Raw genomic sequence first — 15,833 nt, forward strand, 5'->3', positions numbered from 1 at the left:
TCGACATCGTAATTTAATATTGAATTTTATTTTATCCAATAAATTCTAAGGCCTTTGATCAAACCCGGCAAATTTTTGCTATAGTGTTGTTCTTTACGTAGTTTTTCTTTTTATTATTATTTTTTAAGCTTTAAAATTCTTTTAAAATTTTTTATTTTTATTTTGAGCAGCGGACCGCCGGATAGGCGATATTATCATCCCGAAACAAAAAAGCGTGCATGCCTAGCCGCCACGTGATTGGATGGTCGGTGCTCCAACGTGTATGTGCTGCTCTATCATTCTATTAGTAAATAGCTACCCTACCCCCCCCCCCCTACCCCACCCAAAATTAAGGAAAAAAAAAAGAAAAATGAAAAACTGAAAAATCCCAAGCGTTAATTATTTTTTTTTGGCCGACGGCCCGTAAAGAGCATTTGGTTCGTTTCGTTGTGCCTTGGATTCGAGTATTAGACCAACCACTTTAAAATAATAATAATAATAATAAAACTATGATTATTCCTAAAAAAAATTCTAAGTAACGATTTAGAAGTAATACTAATTATGTAACTTTAATTGATTAGATGAAGGGGAAATTAAACTAACAGAATTGAAAAATGAGATGTCTACCATAATTAATTATTGGTGACAGGGTAATTGGGTACCCGACCCGGAACCATTGTCGTAACCAAGACAGTTGCCGTTCAAACTACCAAGACACCTCACTCCTCAGCATCAATGCGCAACGGTCCAACTCCTCAGCATTGATGGCCAACGTTCAGCTCCTCAGCATTGATGACCGACGTTCAGCTCCTCAGCATTCAACACCTCAGGTATTGATGTCCAACGTTCAACTCCTCATCAATGCTCCGTTACTGAGCTGAAAGGAATAAAAGAACTCACAACCACATAGTGAGGGGGACACTTCTTACTGGACAAAACAACACTGAATTCATCTGTACACTGAGCACTACGCTCTGAGCCCTACTCTCCATACTGTACTCAAATACTTGATAACACTCAATTACATTCAAATAAGATACCGGTAACACATTATTACCGTCATTGGTGCTTTCATTGAGAGCCGAGATCAGATCTCAGGCTAAAATCACAAAATCAAAAAACCACTCAGTTTATCTCATCACTATCAATGGCATCTGTACACTGAGCACTACGCTCTGAGCCCTGCTCTCCATACTGTACTCAAATACTTGATAACACTCAATTACATTCAAATAAGATACCGGTAACACATTATTACCGTCATTGGTGCTTTCATTGAGAGCCGAGATCAGATCTCAGGCTAAAATCACAAAATCAAAAAACCACTCAGTTTATCTCATCACTATCAATGGCATCTGTACACTGAGCACTACGCTCTGAGCCCTGCTCTCCATACTGTACTCAAATACTTGATAACACTCAATTACATTCAAATAAGATACCGGTAACACATTATTACCGTCATTGGTGCTTTCATGGATCCAGCAGCTCGCACACACCTAGTCAGGTGAACAAGGGTCACCCCTCGGGTGATCTTCGTGAGCAGCTCAACAGTAACCATGGAGGTGACCTTCGCAGCCAACTCAACAACAACAACCGCAGAGAAGGTGACCTCCGTACCCAACTCAACGACAACCATGGTGGTGGCCGTACTCCCCTCCCAGCAACTGCTGCTCCCGCCCAGGTGGTGGACCTTCAAGCAGCAGCGCAGGTCATCCAACAGGCGGCGGCGACGATGGCCCAACTAGTCGCAGGAATGCAAGGCCAGATCTTACCACCACCACCCCCTCTGGAGGAAGAAGTGCAATCTCCGAGGCAAAATAGAACTCTGGGAGTGCAAGGATCCTCCAATAGAGGTCCCCGTGCCCAAGTAGGAAAGGCAGTAACCAAACGACCATCCGGAGAAAGGATGGGCGAATCTGGTGGATTGGCTCTGCGTCACTCCACTAGACACAAAACACCACAGGAAGGCCTGGTGGAAAGACTCCAATGGCAGATAGATGATTTGGAAAAGAAAGTAGAAGCAAGAGAACACTCACCAGAACCGGAGGTAAGAATGGTCGCTCCATTCTCTCCTGACATAATGGAAGTTCCTCTTCCAAAAGACTTTCGACTACCCACCATCAAGGCCTACACTGGCACTTCAGATCCGCGTACCCATATGAAAAGATACAAGGCAGCCATGGTCATGATTGGGGCAAGCGATGCCATAATGTGCAGAGCGTTCTTGTCCACTTTGGACGGGACTGCTCAAGATTGGTTTAACACAATCCCAGACGGATCAGTTCAGACTTTTGCAGAGCTATCCAAAAGTTTCTTGTCTTATTTCTCAGGGAGTATACAACATAAGAAACCATTCTCACATCTCGGTGGGGTAAAGCAGGATAAGGGAGAAAGCCTGCGAGACTTCTTAAGCAAATAGAAAAAAGAAGTCAACAACGTATATGACTTCGATTCGAAGGCAGCAATTCTCATCTTCATCCAAGCACTGAGGTCAGGCGATTTCCACAAACAACTGAACACCCACCACCCACGCTCTTATGAAGGCCAACCGGTACGCAGACGCAGAAGAGGCTGACAGGAGAAAGAAGGATGAGGAGGAAGGACGAAAGAGTGAGCGACCTAATAAAGCTGGTCCGCCCAGCTAGGCACCACGACCAAACCAACCACCCTCAACGAAGGGAAGAGATGAGCATTCTCGTCTCGCCCCACCGCGGCACTTAACACCGCTTACTCACCCGGTTAGCGTGATTCTAAGTCACGCTGAGGAAATGGGAATGGTGCATTTTCCCTCAGCACCAGCATTCGTTGAGTGTCCGGGACAGTACCAGCATCAACAAAGCCTACCCAACAATGTGTGGCGAAAGGAAGAAGATCCTGAGCCTTCAGCTTCCAACACCAAGAAGAGGAGGTGCGACCTGCGCGAGGAAGCAAGAAACAGTGAGCTAGAGGAAAAGTCCGTGCAACGCAAAAAACATGTAATTCGCTGATGGTCGGTCAAAAACTCTCCAATTTGGCCGAAGTCAGTCCTCGGCCAAGTTTTCGGCCAAGTTTGGCCGAGGTCAGTCCTCATCCAAAATTTTTTAAAAAAAAAAGAAAAAAACAATAATAATAATAATATAATTGGCCGAGGTCAGTCCTCGGCCAACACTTGGTCGAGGCCTGACCTCGGCCAACACTTGGTTTGAAGTCGGCCACCTCATCAAGTGGCTCCTAAAGTAGTGTCACCTCATCAAGCTGGTGTGACATCATCAAGTGGCGCTGCTCCTCATCAAATAAAAAACTCTATTCCCTTATGGCCGGCACGAGATCCGATCTCGCTAGCTACCTGACGGGAGAGTGTTTTCTTGGGTCAAGCCAGATGCTTGATTTCAAAAACACCACACTCTAGTCCCTTAGGGCTGGCACGAGATCCGATCTCACTAGCTACCTGACGGAGAGCTGACCTTTGACCGAGCCTACGGCTGATCGAAGTGAACTCACACACAGAGCGACAAAAAAAAAAAAAAAACAAAAAAAAAATTCCAATAAAATTTCCTTCTAGAATCCAACATACAAAATTTTCAGCACAAGTGCCAAGCTGTTACTCCCTAGCTACCTCAGCCGTTCTCGCCAGCTAGGGAGTGGGGGGCTAGTGACAGGGTAATTGGGTACCCGACCCGGAACCATTGTCGTAACCAAGACAGTTGCCGTTCAAACTACCAAGACACCTCACTCCTCAGCATCAATGCACAACGGTCCAACTCCTCAGCATTGATGGCTAACGTTCAGCTCCTCAGCATTGATGACCGACGTTCAGCTCCTCAGCATTCAACACCTCAGGTATTGATGTCCAACGTTCAACTCCTCATCAATGCTCCGTTACTGAGCTGAAAGGAATAAAAGGACTCACAACCACATAGTGAGGGGGACACTTCTTACTGGACAAAACAACACTGAATTCATCTGTACACTGAGCACTACGCTCTGAGCCCTGCTCTCCATACTGTACTCAAATACTTGATAACACTCAATTACATTCAAATAAGATACCGGTAACACATTATTACCGTTAATTATATATTGTTATGTTAAAAAAAAACTATTATTTTGATTTATACACAAATTCTTTCAATTTTTTATAGTTTAATTCTATATTACTTAATTTGTATTTATACGATAAATTGAGACAGAAAGATAGTATATTACAGCTGTCAAATCATGATTTAATAAAAAAAAATTCATATGCGAAATAGTAAGACAAAAAAATAAAATAAAAAGAAAGAAGCAATTATAATGCAAACCGCATATTGAAAGGAGTGTTGGGATCCGTATTTTATTGGGTTTAATTTAATGAAGAAAATGAGTTTTGATTATTTTTATTTTACTTTATTTTATAGGGAATATGATTGTTGGATTTTTTAATGTTCCACTAGGATATGATGGTCCATAAAAGAATATTTTTCTAATATTTAATTCATTGTGATCTCTTCTAATAGTAATTCTTGTTACCCTAGCCTAGCTACTTATGCAAACCGACCTCCCCATTATAGTAATGTAGGGACAAATAATAGTATAAAGCAATATCAACCACAAATTTAATAATAAAAAAGGATATATATATATATATATATATATATATATATATTCATTAAATCTCATTTCATATGTCCTATTTATTATTTACCAATCAAATCAACTCTTCTTTAAAATAAACTTATTTTTAAATATTTTTAATTTAATGTTTTTTGTATTTAATGGTATTTTTAATATAATTTTGAAATAATTTAAATTTTATATCTTAATAGTAAACTAAAAATTACAAAAAGTTAAATTATAAATAACTTGAATCATGTCTGGATAATCAAACTAAATAAATAAAATGCGACAAGGGCAATATATATAGTTTTGATAGGTGGAGATAGCTCCCAAAAAAAAAAAGGTAAAATAGTGTAGTAGTGACACTTAATTGGATCGAGGATGACTAAAATGTCTATTTATAGCTGACTAGAGCATCATAGAAGGGGAATCAAACACTAGTATACCCCGAGCATGCTGAAAGGACGTATTAGCTTATTTAGCTAACAAGCCAACCAACAATTATTTTATGTATTATCTATATTAGTTAAATAAAGCATGTTACGCAACTAAATAAATGTCCAGCATTAAAAAGAATTTGTATAGTTATATTATCAAATAACTAAATAAAAAGTAGTATAATTTCACATAAATTTCATAATTAAATTTGACATTTTTTTCTATTTAATTTGTTTTATTTTAAAAAATATGTCTGTAATATATTAAGTAATTGATATCTAATCAATCATAATCAACATTCAACAAATAATATTAAAAAAAAAAAATTAGTCCCTCGTCAATTGTTCCCTGCTAGTTGTTTTAATCCTTAACTTTTACCGTTGCAATATACTACCCTAACACTTCAAATAAGTTGCAATAATTTTAACTCCTGGGGGGAACAAAACTATACAACTCTATTAACATTTTACTTAATACTCCGTACATCATTATTTTATAGTTTTATTATCTTTATTTTTATGACTTTTTTAGTTTTGGTATTTCATCTACAAAATATATAATTGATGGCCTTCTTTCTTATATTTGTCATCTTCAATTGTGGTACATTGTCTCTATTTCCCTTAAACAAACATGTTAAAATCATTTTTTTTTATTTTACAAATGAAATATACTAAAGAAGATTATAATTTAAAAAGAAACATTAAAAATACTAAAATATTATGTACTAAATAAATTTTTAATAGACTTTATTAGTTTTATTACTTTATAAGCTAAAACTATAATTTTTTTAAGAATTAGAAAAATATATTATAACGGCAAAAAGTTAAGGACTAAAATGGTTAGCAAGAAACAATTGAGGGATTAAAAATATATTTTTTCCTATGTAAGTATGTTTAGTTGACTAATAAATTGCTTCATTTAAAAAAAAAATAAACTCAAAGAAATAATAGAAAATATTAATTTTGTTTTTTAACCATCACAAGATTTGAGCTAAGATTTTTATATATATCAATGCTATAAAAAATTATGCAGTTAAAAAGTAAAATTAGAAAAGAAATTTCAATATAAAAGTTTTTAAAAAAAATTAACAAATCTTTAGGACTGAAATGTTATAGGCAAATTAAAACTAAGAAGAAAATTGTAAAATTATATATTTTTTTAAATGTAAAATAAAGAAATATCAATATTATATTGTATAAGTTATCAATACAGTCAATTACATTGACATAGGCCCTGATTGGTAAATGGTTGTTAGCTGATAGCTGTTAGAGGATATGACTAGTTGATAACATTAGCTGATTGTAGAAAAGTGTTTAGTAAATTAGTTGTTAGCTAATAGTTGTTTAGTATAATTTATTTTCTCAAAAAGCTAATTGAAAAAGTAGTTTTGAGTAGCTTTTTAAATTTTAGCATTTTGGAGTAGTTACAAAAAACTGATTAACCAAACACTTATATTAATTTTTTAACTAAGTCAAACAACTAATAGTGGTCAAATAAGTCAAAATTGGTTGATAAGCTAAATATTTTACCAAACAGGGACATAGTCTAGTGCAAATTGCGTTATGCATCAACTTAGCTTGTTCTTCACATTCCTACAAATGATAAGTCTAGTGTATGAAGTTTATGAACCCAATTTGCCTATCTCGATAACAAACGATTATTTACATTCATGCCTTTAAATTAAACGCTTACTAAATGGAAATTTAACCCAAGGACCGAATCTGAAACAAAATCAATAGTCAAAAGACCACTTAAGGTCAAATTGAAAATCGATGATAAAAATTGACAAATATCAATAGTCGATAGACCATTATTGGAATTAACTCTTAATAAATATTAATAGTTTAAATGATATTTTGTGTGAATGTGTATATAATATATATATATATATATATATATATATAGTAAGAAAATAAACCTTTCTTTTTAATATATGGGGAAGTATTAGAGAAGGGATTAAAAAAAAAAAGTAATTTTAAAAAGAATAAAACAATTAAACTGCTTGGGATCACAACTCACAAGGAATTTACCAAGCATGCATACCATGAGGAATCCCAAGCATGACCGTAATGAAACCCAAAAAAACACATTCTTTTATGAAAACATACATTGTTCTCCACGTTAACGACATTCCAATTTTCAAAAATAATACCCTATTCTCTTCTATTCTTACTCTGGTTAAATAGACTTCCAATATCCGAAAGTGATGGCGTTATTAGATCTAAACTCTATGCACTAGGTAGACTATAAATGTGGAGTATAAATATAGAGTTAATTTTAGCAATGGTCATCCGATTATGTTGATTTTTCAAAATTAGTCCCCGACTTTTAATTTGGACAATTTAAGTTCCTTGACTTTAAAATTCTTTCCAATGTTGATCCTTTCGTTAAATTTTGGTTAAGTTGAGGTCAAATGAAGGGGTAAAATTGTCAATTCACCTGTATAGTGTATTATTACTCGTATTTCTCATGTCCTATACGCTATATATATGAATATATTTAGGTTCATATGAGATTATATGGCTTCGATTGAGACTCCGGCTGAGATTATATTCATATATACAACGTATAGGACAGGAGAAATGCGAGTAATAATATACTAAATAGGTGAACGGACAATTTTACCCATTCATTTGACCTCAACTTAACCAAAATTTGACGAAATGACCAAAATTGGAAAGAATTTGAAAGTCAAGGGACTTAAATTGTCCAAATTAAAAGTCGGGGACTAATTTTGAAAAATCAACATAGTCAGAGGACCACTGCCGGAATTAACTCTATAAATATATGTTTGTAATAGAATGAAGGAGATGTATTTATATTAATTGATAAGTTTAAGTGCAATTCTTTATGTGCAAAGTGAGCTCGATCCGACGATCAGTCTCTGTTACGTCAAGAAATGTCTAATAATAATAATAAAATCAAATCAAATTCCCTATAGCGGAGTAAAAAGCATAATTCTGAAATCCCACAAATAAGTCTAATGTGATAGCATGCAACTTGTGGTACAGTTTAAGTCGGTTGTGACAATCATGGATATTAATGTGATGTCTGTGACGATAGAATTGACCTACTTGCCTCATGAAGCCCAATCTTGGTTACCGATTTCTCAACATTGGGAGTCCCAATCTTAGTCACCGATTTCTCAACCTTGGAAGTGCCCAGATTTGGTCAAAATCTGAGTTATTGTACCAGTTGTCCTCGTGTAGAACTCAATCATAAAGTTACACTAAATTTTAAAAGAAAACTTAGCTTATTGTAGTATTAGTACCAGATATAACTATGTATACTATTTTTCGCTATATCGATATTATTAAAATTTTAAGTTTTAATTGGTGTTTAATTTTAAGGTACTGTGACGTATACCCAAATAAATAAATGAAATTAATAATTAATTCATAGATCAAATAAGTCTCTTTTTATTTAGGAATATAATTAATTTAGTTATTAGTCATATTTGAAAATATTGATATATTAGTCATCAAACTTCGCAATATAATATACTTTTGGTATGCAATGCATTTTTATAATTGTTACATAGAAAAAGTTTGTGATAACATAAACCTTGTTAGTATAGTCTTCTTGATAGTGATAGTCTTGATTGATAAGATCAATTAATAATTAATTATTAAGTAATCCTCGCCGGCCAATCCAAATGTATGTCTGATATGATGTTCATCTATTTCTGAATTATTATTTTATCCGAAAGTGTATTAAATTTATAAGAAAAACCAATAATATAATGTCCAGGAGCCATGCATATATGATTCTACCAACTCTAAAGAGGTCAAGGAAGTGTGGCTTTGTGTCGTGATTTTTAAGTAATTCGCAAGCTTAGCTTAGTTGATAAAGATCGATCCACGATGATGACGTTTGTTGCATACTCCTAAATATATTTGCATTCTTAATAAAATTTGTTTTATTCTTCTCCCAAATACTGCCGATTGAATCAGTGAGTTAAGTTCGTACGAGCTGAATTTTTTTTATTAAAATAAGGGAAATTGTCTTTATTTTTATTTTTATTTTACTTAATGTGTATATAGAATTATAGAGTAAATTTCGGCCGTTCTTATGTAATAATTTGTAAGTCACACAGAAAAGATAAAATGTACTAGAAAGACATACGTTATGCGATGAGCTCAATCGAGAGGGTGTTGGTAAGAGTTGAATGTATACATGACCTTCATGTACGAGAGTCATGTTTCGCTCACTCGGTTACCCTTTACAAGGTCGGACGTGACACTTTTAGTTTAGTTTCTTGATTGCGATTATGGTATAATTTTAGTCTCTTGATTATTTGGGGTGTATATTTAGTCTATAAATATTTAGGGGAATAGTAAATGTAGTCTCTGATGTTAGAGTCTTTTTAGAATTCTAGATAGGGGTGAAACAAGCTAAGGGGAAGAGTTGGGGTGGCTCGACCAAGCCACTTTAATTTCTTAATTAGAACTTATGTATTAAATCGACACAATAGTTGAAGTTAAGGGATTAAAAATTTCGTATCTCCTTAAAATAATATAATAAATTATCTATTATTAGAGAGTTTTTATAATGCCATATTATTATACTATTCTATTTTATTTTATAAAATAAAAATATTTGTATATAAATTAATCTTAGTTAGATAACAAACTTGGTACTAAATTTAGTCCACGAAAGATTAAAAATGACAAATAATTTTCAAAATTAAATATTTTATCTAATCAAGTTTAAAGTAAAAACAAAAAACAAAAAACAAAAAAACAAAAAACAAAAATAAAAAATAAAAAATTTCCCAGAATTAGACACTAAAACTAATATTAACTATTTTTTTTAGCCCAGAATTTTCACCGTCGAACACAGTGACTAATCTTCTCGCTGAATTGTAGACACCTCTATTATGTGGGACGTACAGCTAGCCGGCCTAAAATATAACAAATATATTGAATAAAGTGGTTGTCTAATAGTGTTTTTGAAACTTACATTTGTAATCACCCAAAAACAAGACCAACAATCCAACATATGTGGGGTGTATGTTTAGCTCAAAATTGACATTTCAATGGGTGTATAGTTGGTGCTATGACTATTGCCATCAATATACAGATATTTTGATACCGTAACTCTCCTAACATGTAATAGTTACACTAGAATTTGCTTATTAAAAAATTATTGTAATATTTTACATTTTATTTACAAAATTCAAACTAATCAAACATTTTATTATAACACTATTAAAAACTCATCAAAATTTCCGATCAAAGAAAAATTATCAGAAACTTGAGAATGACCTTTCTAACCACTTTCGGAGTTTCGGGTCATTTTGAGAATCTAAAAATTCTTTTATAACAATTATAAACTACTGACCATAAAAAGTAATTAATAACTTAACTACCAAAGAAAATAATTGAAAATTTCTTTTACTTGAATCATAAATTATTAATATTGCCACCCATATATGTATACATGGGTGTATTGTCTATTTCATAAACCTATCTAGAAGGGAGATGAGAATATGGAGTTAGAAACAAGACAAGAAGGAAGAGGTTGGTTACGTTACTTGGAATGTGAATGTATATTATAAGAATTAAAAATTATAAACATAAAAAACAAAAAACAAAAACAATATGAACAGAGGAATAAAAACGGTGTGCTAAGGAAAAGACAGGGAGATTCCGACAAAGATTTTAACAGTACGGACCAGAAATTCCCATTCCTTAGCCACCCCATAATTCTATTTTATTCTCACTCTCCCCCATAAATTAATTCTATTCTCTCTTAATTTAATATTTGTTTCGTTTCAGAAAAATATTTTAAAATATTTTTTTGTTTGTTTGTGGTCAAAAAACCTATAAAATATTTCAGCAGAGAATAATTTTATTTATATAATATTCCACTTGTTGATTAAGAATACTTGAATTAGGCAGTTTGATGTTGCAAGGACTTAAATGCCCACAATTAAAAAATTAAAATTAGGAAAATATACAAGGTCAAAATTGACAATTACGCATGTCGAACAAAGAGAAAGTATATGTATTGATAAAAATGAAATGAAAAATTGGAATTTTCGTTTCTAGGTAATTGTGATCATTCTTCTTGGCTTGGCAAGGGGTTAGGAATTTCAAAACCCTAGATTTTGACCACTCTTGGAAATTTGAGTTATTCTGGGTTCTGGCATCTTTATTTCATCACATATATATTTGCAGGTATATATGCCGATCATGTAGCAGGGTTTTGTGTTGCCCTACTTGGAAGACTAATTAGAAATAGTTAATTTTATGTATGAGTTGTTATTTTGGTACTATGATCGAGTTTAGTGACATTTATATTATTAATAATAATAATGTATGATTAGTTTTAGGCGTGTAATATGTAATTAGCTAAAAATAGCATTTAAAGTGGCAATGTTTATATGTCCTTTTGAATGGGGTCTTTTTTTATTTGGGTTGGGTCAAATTTGATTCAGATTCTTCTAGTTGAGAAGATGGATTTGATATATTATCGCTTAAAATAGATAATGAATGAATGATAAATTGATTTTCTATGTGTTCTATTGAGTTGGGAAAAATAGAGTATGGAAGGCTTCAATTCTACTGTATAACATAGAAGCTCTCTTTCGCAAACAGGGAATGGGGAAGGAGGTGCACTCGCAACACAAGGGTGCAGGGATGTCGTTCAAAAGCTCTTGGAATAAAGTTCAATAGTACATTGATACCCAACCCTACTAGTAGCCACCGAGGCTCAAAAGGGACAACTAAACTATAGAACAAGATGTCGTCATGAGGGGTTTCGAACTTCTATCCACTTCTCATTGAAATAGTGACCCCCGAACGAGGTTAATTATAATGCACGTATGAATCCTTTAATTATTATTCAAAATGTTGGTTGACATGAGTAGAGTGTGCATGATATTCGGGAAAAGAATCACCTATACGAGAGATGCACGGGGCCGCTTCAAGGAGAATTGTACAGGCTCAACTCTTTACAAATTCTCACAAAATTAGGCAAGGTGTTCCACAACCAAAACAATCACACCAATTAGAACTGAACAAATGTTGGGGAGTTCCTGTAAGATATATATTGTTTACACATACAACAATACAATTCAAAGACATTGCACTCTACTAAATGGCAAAATATATCATTACGAGGGAGTGTTCAATAGGTAATTAACACATACATATCCTATGTAGATATTGTATATTGAAACTATTGTGTTGTTTTCCAGTCTAAAAAAAAAATATTTTCATTCTCGTATATAGGTCTGCTTATTTCAATATTCACTTGTCTTATGCCTAACTTACATCTTATGTTCTATTTTAGGGCTACTAGTTAACTGGTTTCACGTCTGTCTTTGAGTTGTGGGAGTCTACCCAGATCCCCACCAGTTTGTATTTCACACTTATATAGCTCTTAATGCAATTGACTTATTTTATGCTTAAAAAAATCTCTTTCGGTCAAACTACTCTTCTGACTTTCTAATTCTTTTTCCAAGATACATTTTTGTTTGACTAACTCTTCTTATTTGCAAGGTATGCTAGAATTTTGACAATGTCTACTATGAAAGTAATCTTCTAATAGTTCAACATGAAATCTTTTGAACATACACTTGGCACATTTGCTATTTTTTTTTTTTAGCCTTTATAAATTTTCTAAAATTAAAAATTTACAACTAATTTGAAAAATCAAATTAATTTCTTAATACATTAACTTAGCACCATCAAATTCTATTAATTATCATTATTTTTTACAATAATTGGTACAAAGTATTAAAAAATTAAACTCTTAACTACTTTCTTCCCAAAAGGATCATGGTAACTCATACATTTGCTTACTGTCCACAATGAGCCCCTCACGTTGAGATGTTGCTCCATACTGCCGCTGATGAGACTCGATCCCTAGTCTTTCTTCTCAAACTTCACCACTGTGATGACTAATTGAGTTGTCCATACGGGCAACTCTTAACTACTTTAGGATCATGTGTGATAGGTTAAAAAAAAAAAGTCGAATTAAATGTAATTATCACATATATATGTTAGTTATTACTCGATTACTTATGTCTGTCCAACCATTACAACAACCATACAAGACAATTGGTCCAAAATTAGGGTTACAGAAAAACGACATTGACCCCAAAAAAAAATTTTAAAAAAATTGTGCATCGCATGTTGTTAATTAAGTGTCTGACTCAGCTTTTTAATGAAATTAATTTTGTTAATACAGACAATTAGTCTGCCAAAGTCATCATGTGATTTGAGCATAATAATATTTTATGCATAATTTTAGTCCCTGGTAAAATTTATGCTCTTCAAGTAAACATGGTGGATGTGCGTTTTTTTTTTAAAGGAAGATATTTGATAAAGTGGGACCCATTGCTGTTTGTTGCTTAATTAAATTTGATTGCCATTATTAACTTCGTTATCCGCTCCTATCAATCTCTTTAATTGGGGCTGTGATGGAAAATTAAATCCTAACGAAAAAAGGCCAATTGCTAATTTAATTGTAAAAACAAAAGTTTGAATTTTGGAAAAGATATGTTATGTTAAAGAATTTTTCTGTGCTTCGGTAGGTTGAGAAAGTATATTTGAACAGATACTATATTGTAACAGAGTTAATACTCAATAGTATTGAAAAAGAGAATTTTTTCCATTTAAATTAATCTTACAGTACAATTATAAAAATATTTATATGTCAAACAAAAATACTATTAAATGCAATGGAAATATTTGACAATTTTTTTTTTTGGATATATTCATTCTTTTTTTTTTCTCTCACTCTCTCTTTCAAACAAAAATACTATTAAATGCAATGGAAATATTTGACAATTTTTTTTTTTTGGATATATTCATTCTTTTTTTTTCTCTCTCTCTCTTTCTCTCTTTCTCTTTATGATAGAAAAACTCATAGTCATCATCAAAGATATGCCTGCATGAGATAACAGGGTATACACATTTTTTATGATATTATACCAAAATGCTAGTATGTATAAATTCCTTGTCGAAGATATGAACGGGAACGGGGATACCCCTTTCAGCCACATCCTTCATCCTTGGTACTACACATACACACACAGACACTCAATTCCTTGTTGGAGATAAGAACGGGAACGAGGATACCCCTTTCGGCCACATCCTTGGTACTACACACGATACACATATATATATTAATGAAGTTAAGAAAAATTAAAAACTTAAGTAATAAATTAATATTTGAATTTGATTATTTAAATTAAGAATTAAATATTTAAAAAAATTACTTAGATATTAAAAATTTTACTAAATTATTAGTTCAACTATAGAGCTTATTGAGGGACGGTGATTTTCTATGGGGCGAGGATGAAGAAATTTTCTTTTCTTTGGCAGAGATGGGGAGCATAGTAGGATTATTGAGGGGACGGGCCGGGATTGGGGAGTATACTTCCTATCCCCACTCCATCCCGTCATCCCTATGAATTTGTCTATTTTGTTTACAAGAGTATTAGAATGTTTTTTAGGTGAGCATAGCTACTTGAATTCTAAAATGTGTGTGTGTGTTTTTTTTTACCTCTATACAAAATCCCCTAACTCTAATTAGTTTATTATAGTCGAGTTATTGTTGGATGATTAACAGAAAAATAATTTAGAAAAGATTATCAAAATGTCACTGAGATTTTTTTCCTAATTGTTCTAGAATTATTAGATCTAACTAGATGGACAATTAAGATTGATTCTTAATTCTCCCATAAGAACAAGTTGTCATATATATATATATATATATATATATATATACACGTTCAAATGAGAATAAGAATGTGCGAATTGCATGAGTGCATACAATCTACTAAATGAATGCATCACAACTACTCCAGGGTCTTGCATGCATAGTGCACCAAAATAATTACAAAAATTATCATCGTATTTTTTTCATTTTTTCTTTATTTTCCCTTTATTGATCAATTCAATGTCATTTTTTTATTAAAAAAAATCAATTCAAATGTATAGAGGGATGAGATAATTGATCAATTCAATGTCATTTCTCCCACACACTGCTAGTGTATGGAAACATATGGTGCACATGAAGTTAGTGTAGTAAAACTCAGCTAATGTGATCAAAATTATATAATTCTTTAAAATTTTGTTTGTTGTTTTTTTTTTCCAGCTTTTTTACAGAATGATAAATTACTACCACCTTTCCTGCCCACTTTAATGGTAAAGCAAAAGCAAGAGAAAAGCAAAGCAATAGAAAAGTAAATCAAAAAAGAAAGCTAGGAAGAAAGGTGAAGCCCAATTAATAATAAAAGAAAAATTAAAGCTACTAATAAAGAAAGTAGAGAAAGATGGGATACAAAAACAACAAAGGTCCTCAAAACCATGATTCATCTCTCTCTCTCTCTCCCTCTCTCTCTCTAGATAGACTTATGTAAACTTCTTGCAATCATTCTTCTACTTAATCAAGAGTGGGAAGACCCCCCAAAGTTCCTAAAAGAACAAGCTAATAAGCTAAGGCCTTGTTTGTTTGTTTGTTTGGGAGATAGCTAGCTAGATTCAAGAAAATTGTATAAAGTTAGAGAGAAGAAGGCTAGAAATCAAGAATCATAGAGTGATCAAGAAGGTGAAGGTGAAAGAGAAGATAATTGAATTTGAGAGAGAGATCAGATGAATAGAGGTGTTTTGCAGAGTTCTTCACTACCAGTGCAGCAAATGATGGGTGGTGGAAGCCCTAATTGGTGGAGCATCATCAATAATACCATGAGGCCTCCTTTACCCCATCACCAACTCCACCACCACCACCAACCACCGCCTCCTCCGCCGCCTTTCTTGGCTCCTCTCCCCACCCTCTTCCCTTCCCCGCCACCGGCCACCCCCGCCCCTCCCCTCCCGCCC

General features: G+C 33.2%; 1 protein-coding gene across 1 annotated transcript in view; it reads left to right on the forward strand.

Moving 5' to 3' along the window:
- Positions 1 to 15,295: 15,295 nt before the first annotated feature.
- LOC116013670 (transcription factor bHLH68-like) overlaps positions 15,296 to 15,833 on the forward strand; it is a 5,670-nt gene continuing 5,132 nt past the window's right edge. The window contains exon 1 of the mRNA XM_031253556.1: positions 15,296 to 15,824. Within this exon, the coding sequence (XP_031109416.1) occupies positions 15,606 to 15,824 (219 nt within the window). The 5' untranslated portion in view covers positions 15,296 to 15,605. The remainder of the gene's footprint in view (positions 15,825 to 15,833) is intronic.

This window comes from Ipomoea triloba, chromosome 3, assembly GCF_003576645.1.
Source record: "Ipomoea triloba cultivar NCNSP0323 chromosome 3, ASM357664v1".
NCBI classification, from domain to species: Eukaryota; Viridiplantae; Streptophyta; class Magnoliopsida; order Solanales; family Convolvulaceae; genus Ipomoea; species Ipomoea triloba.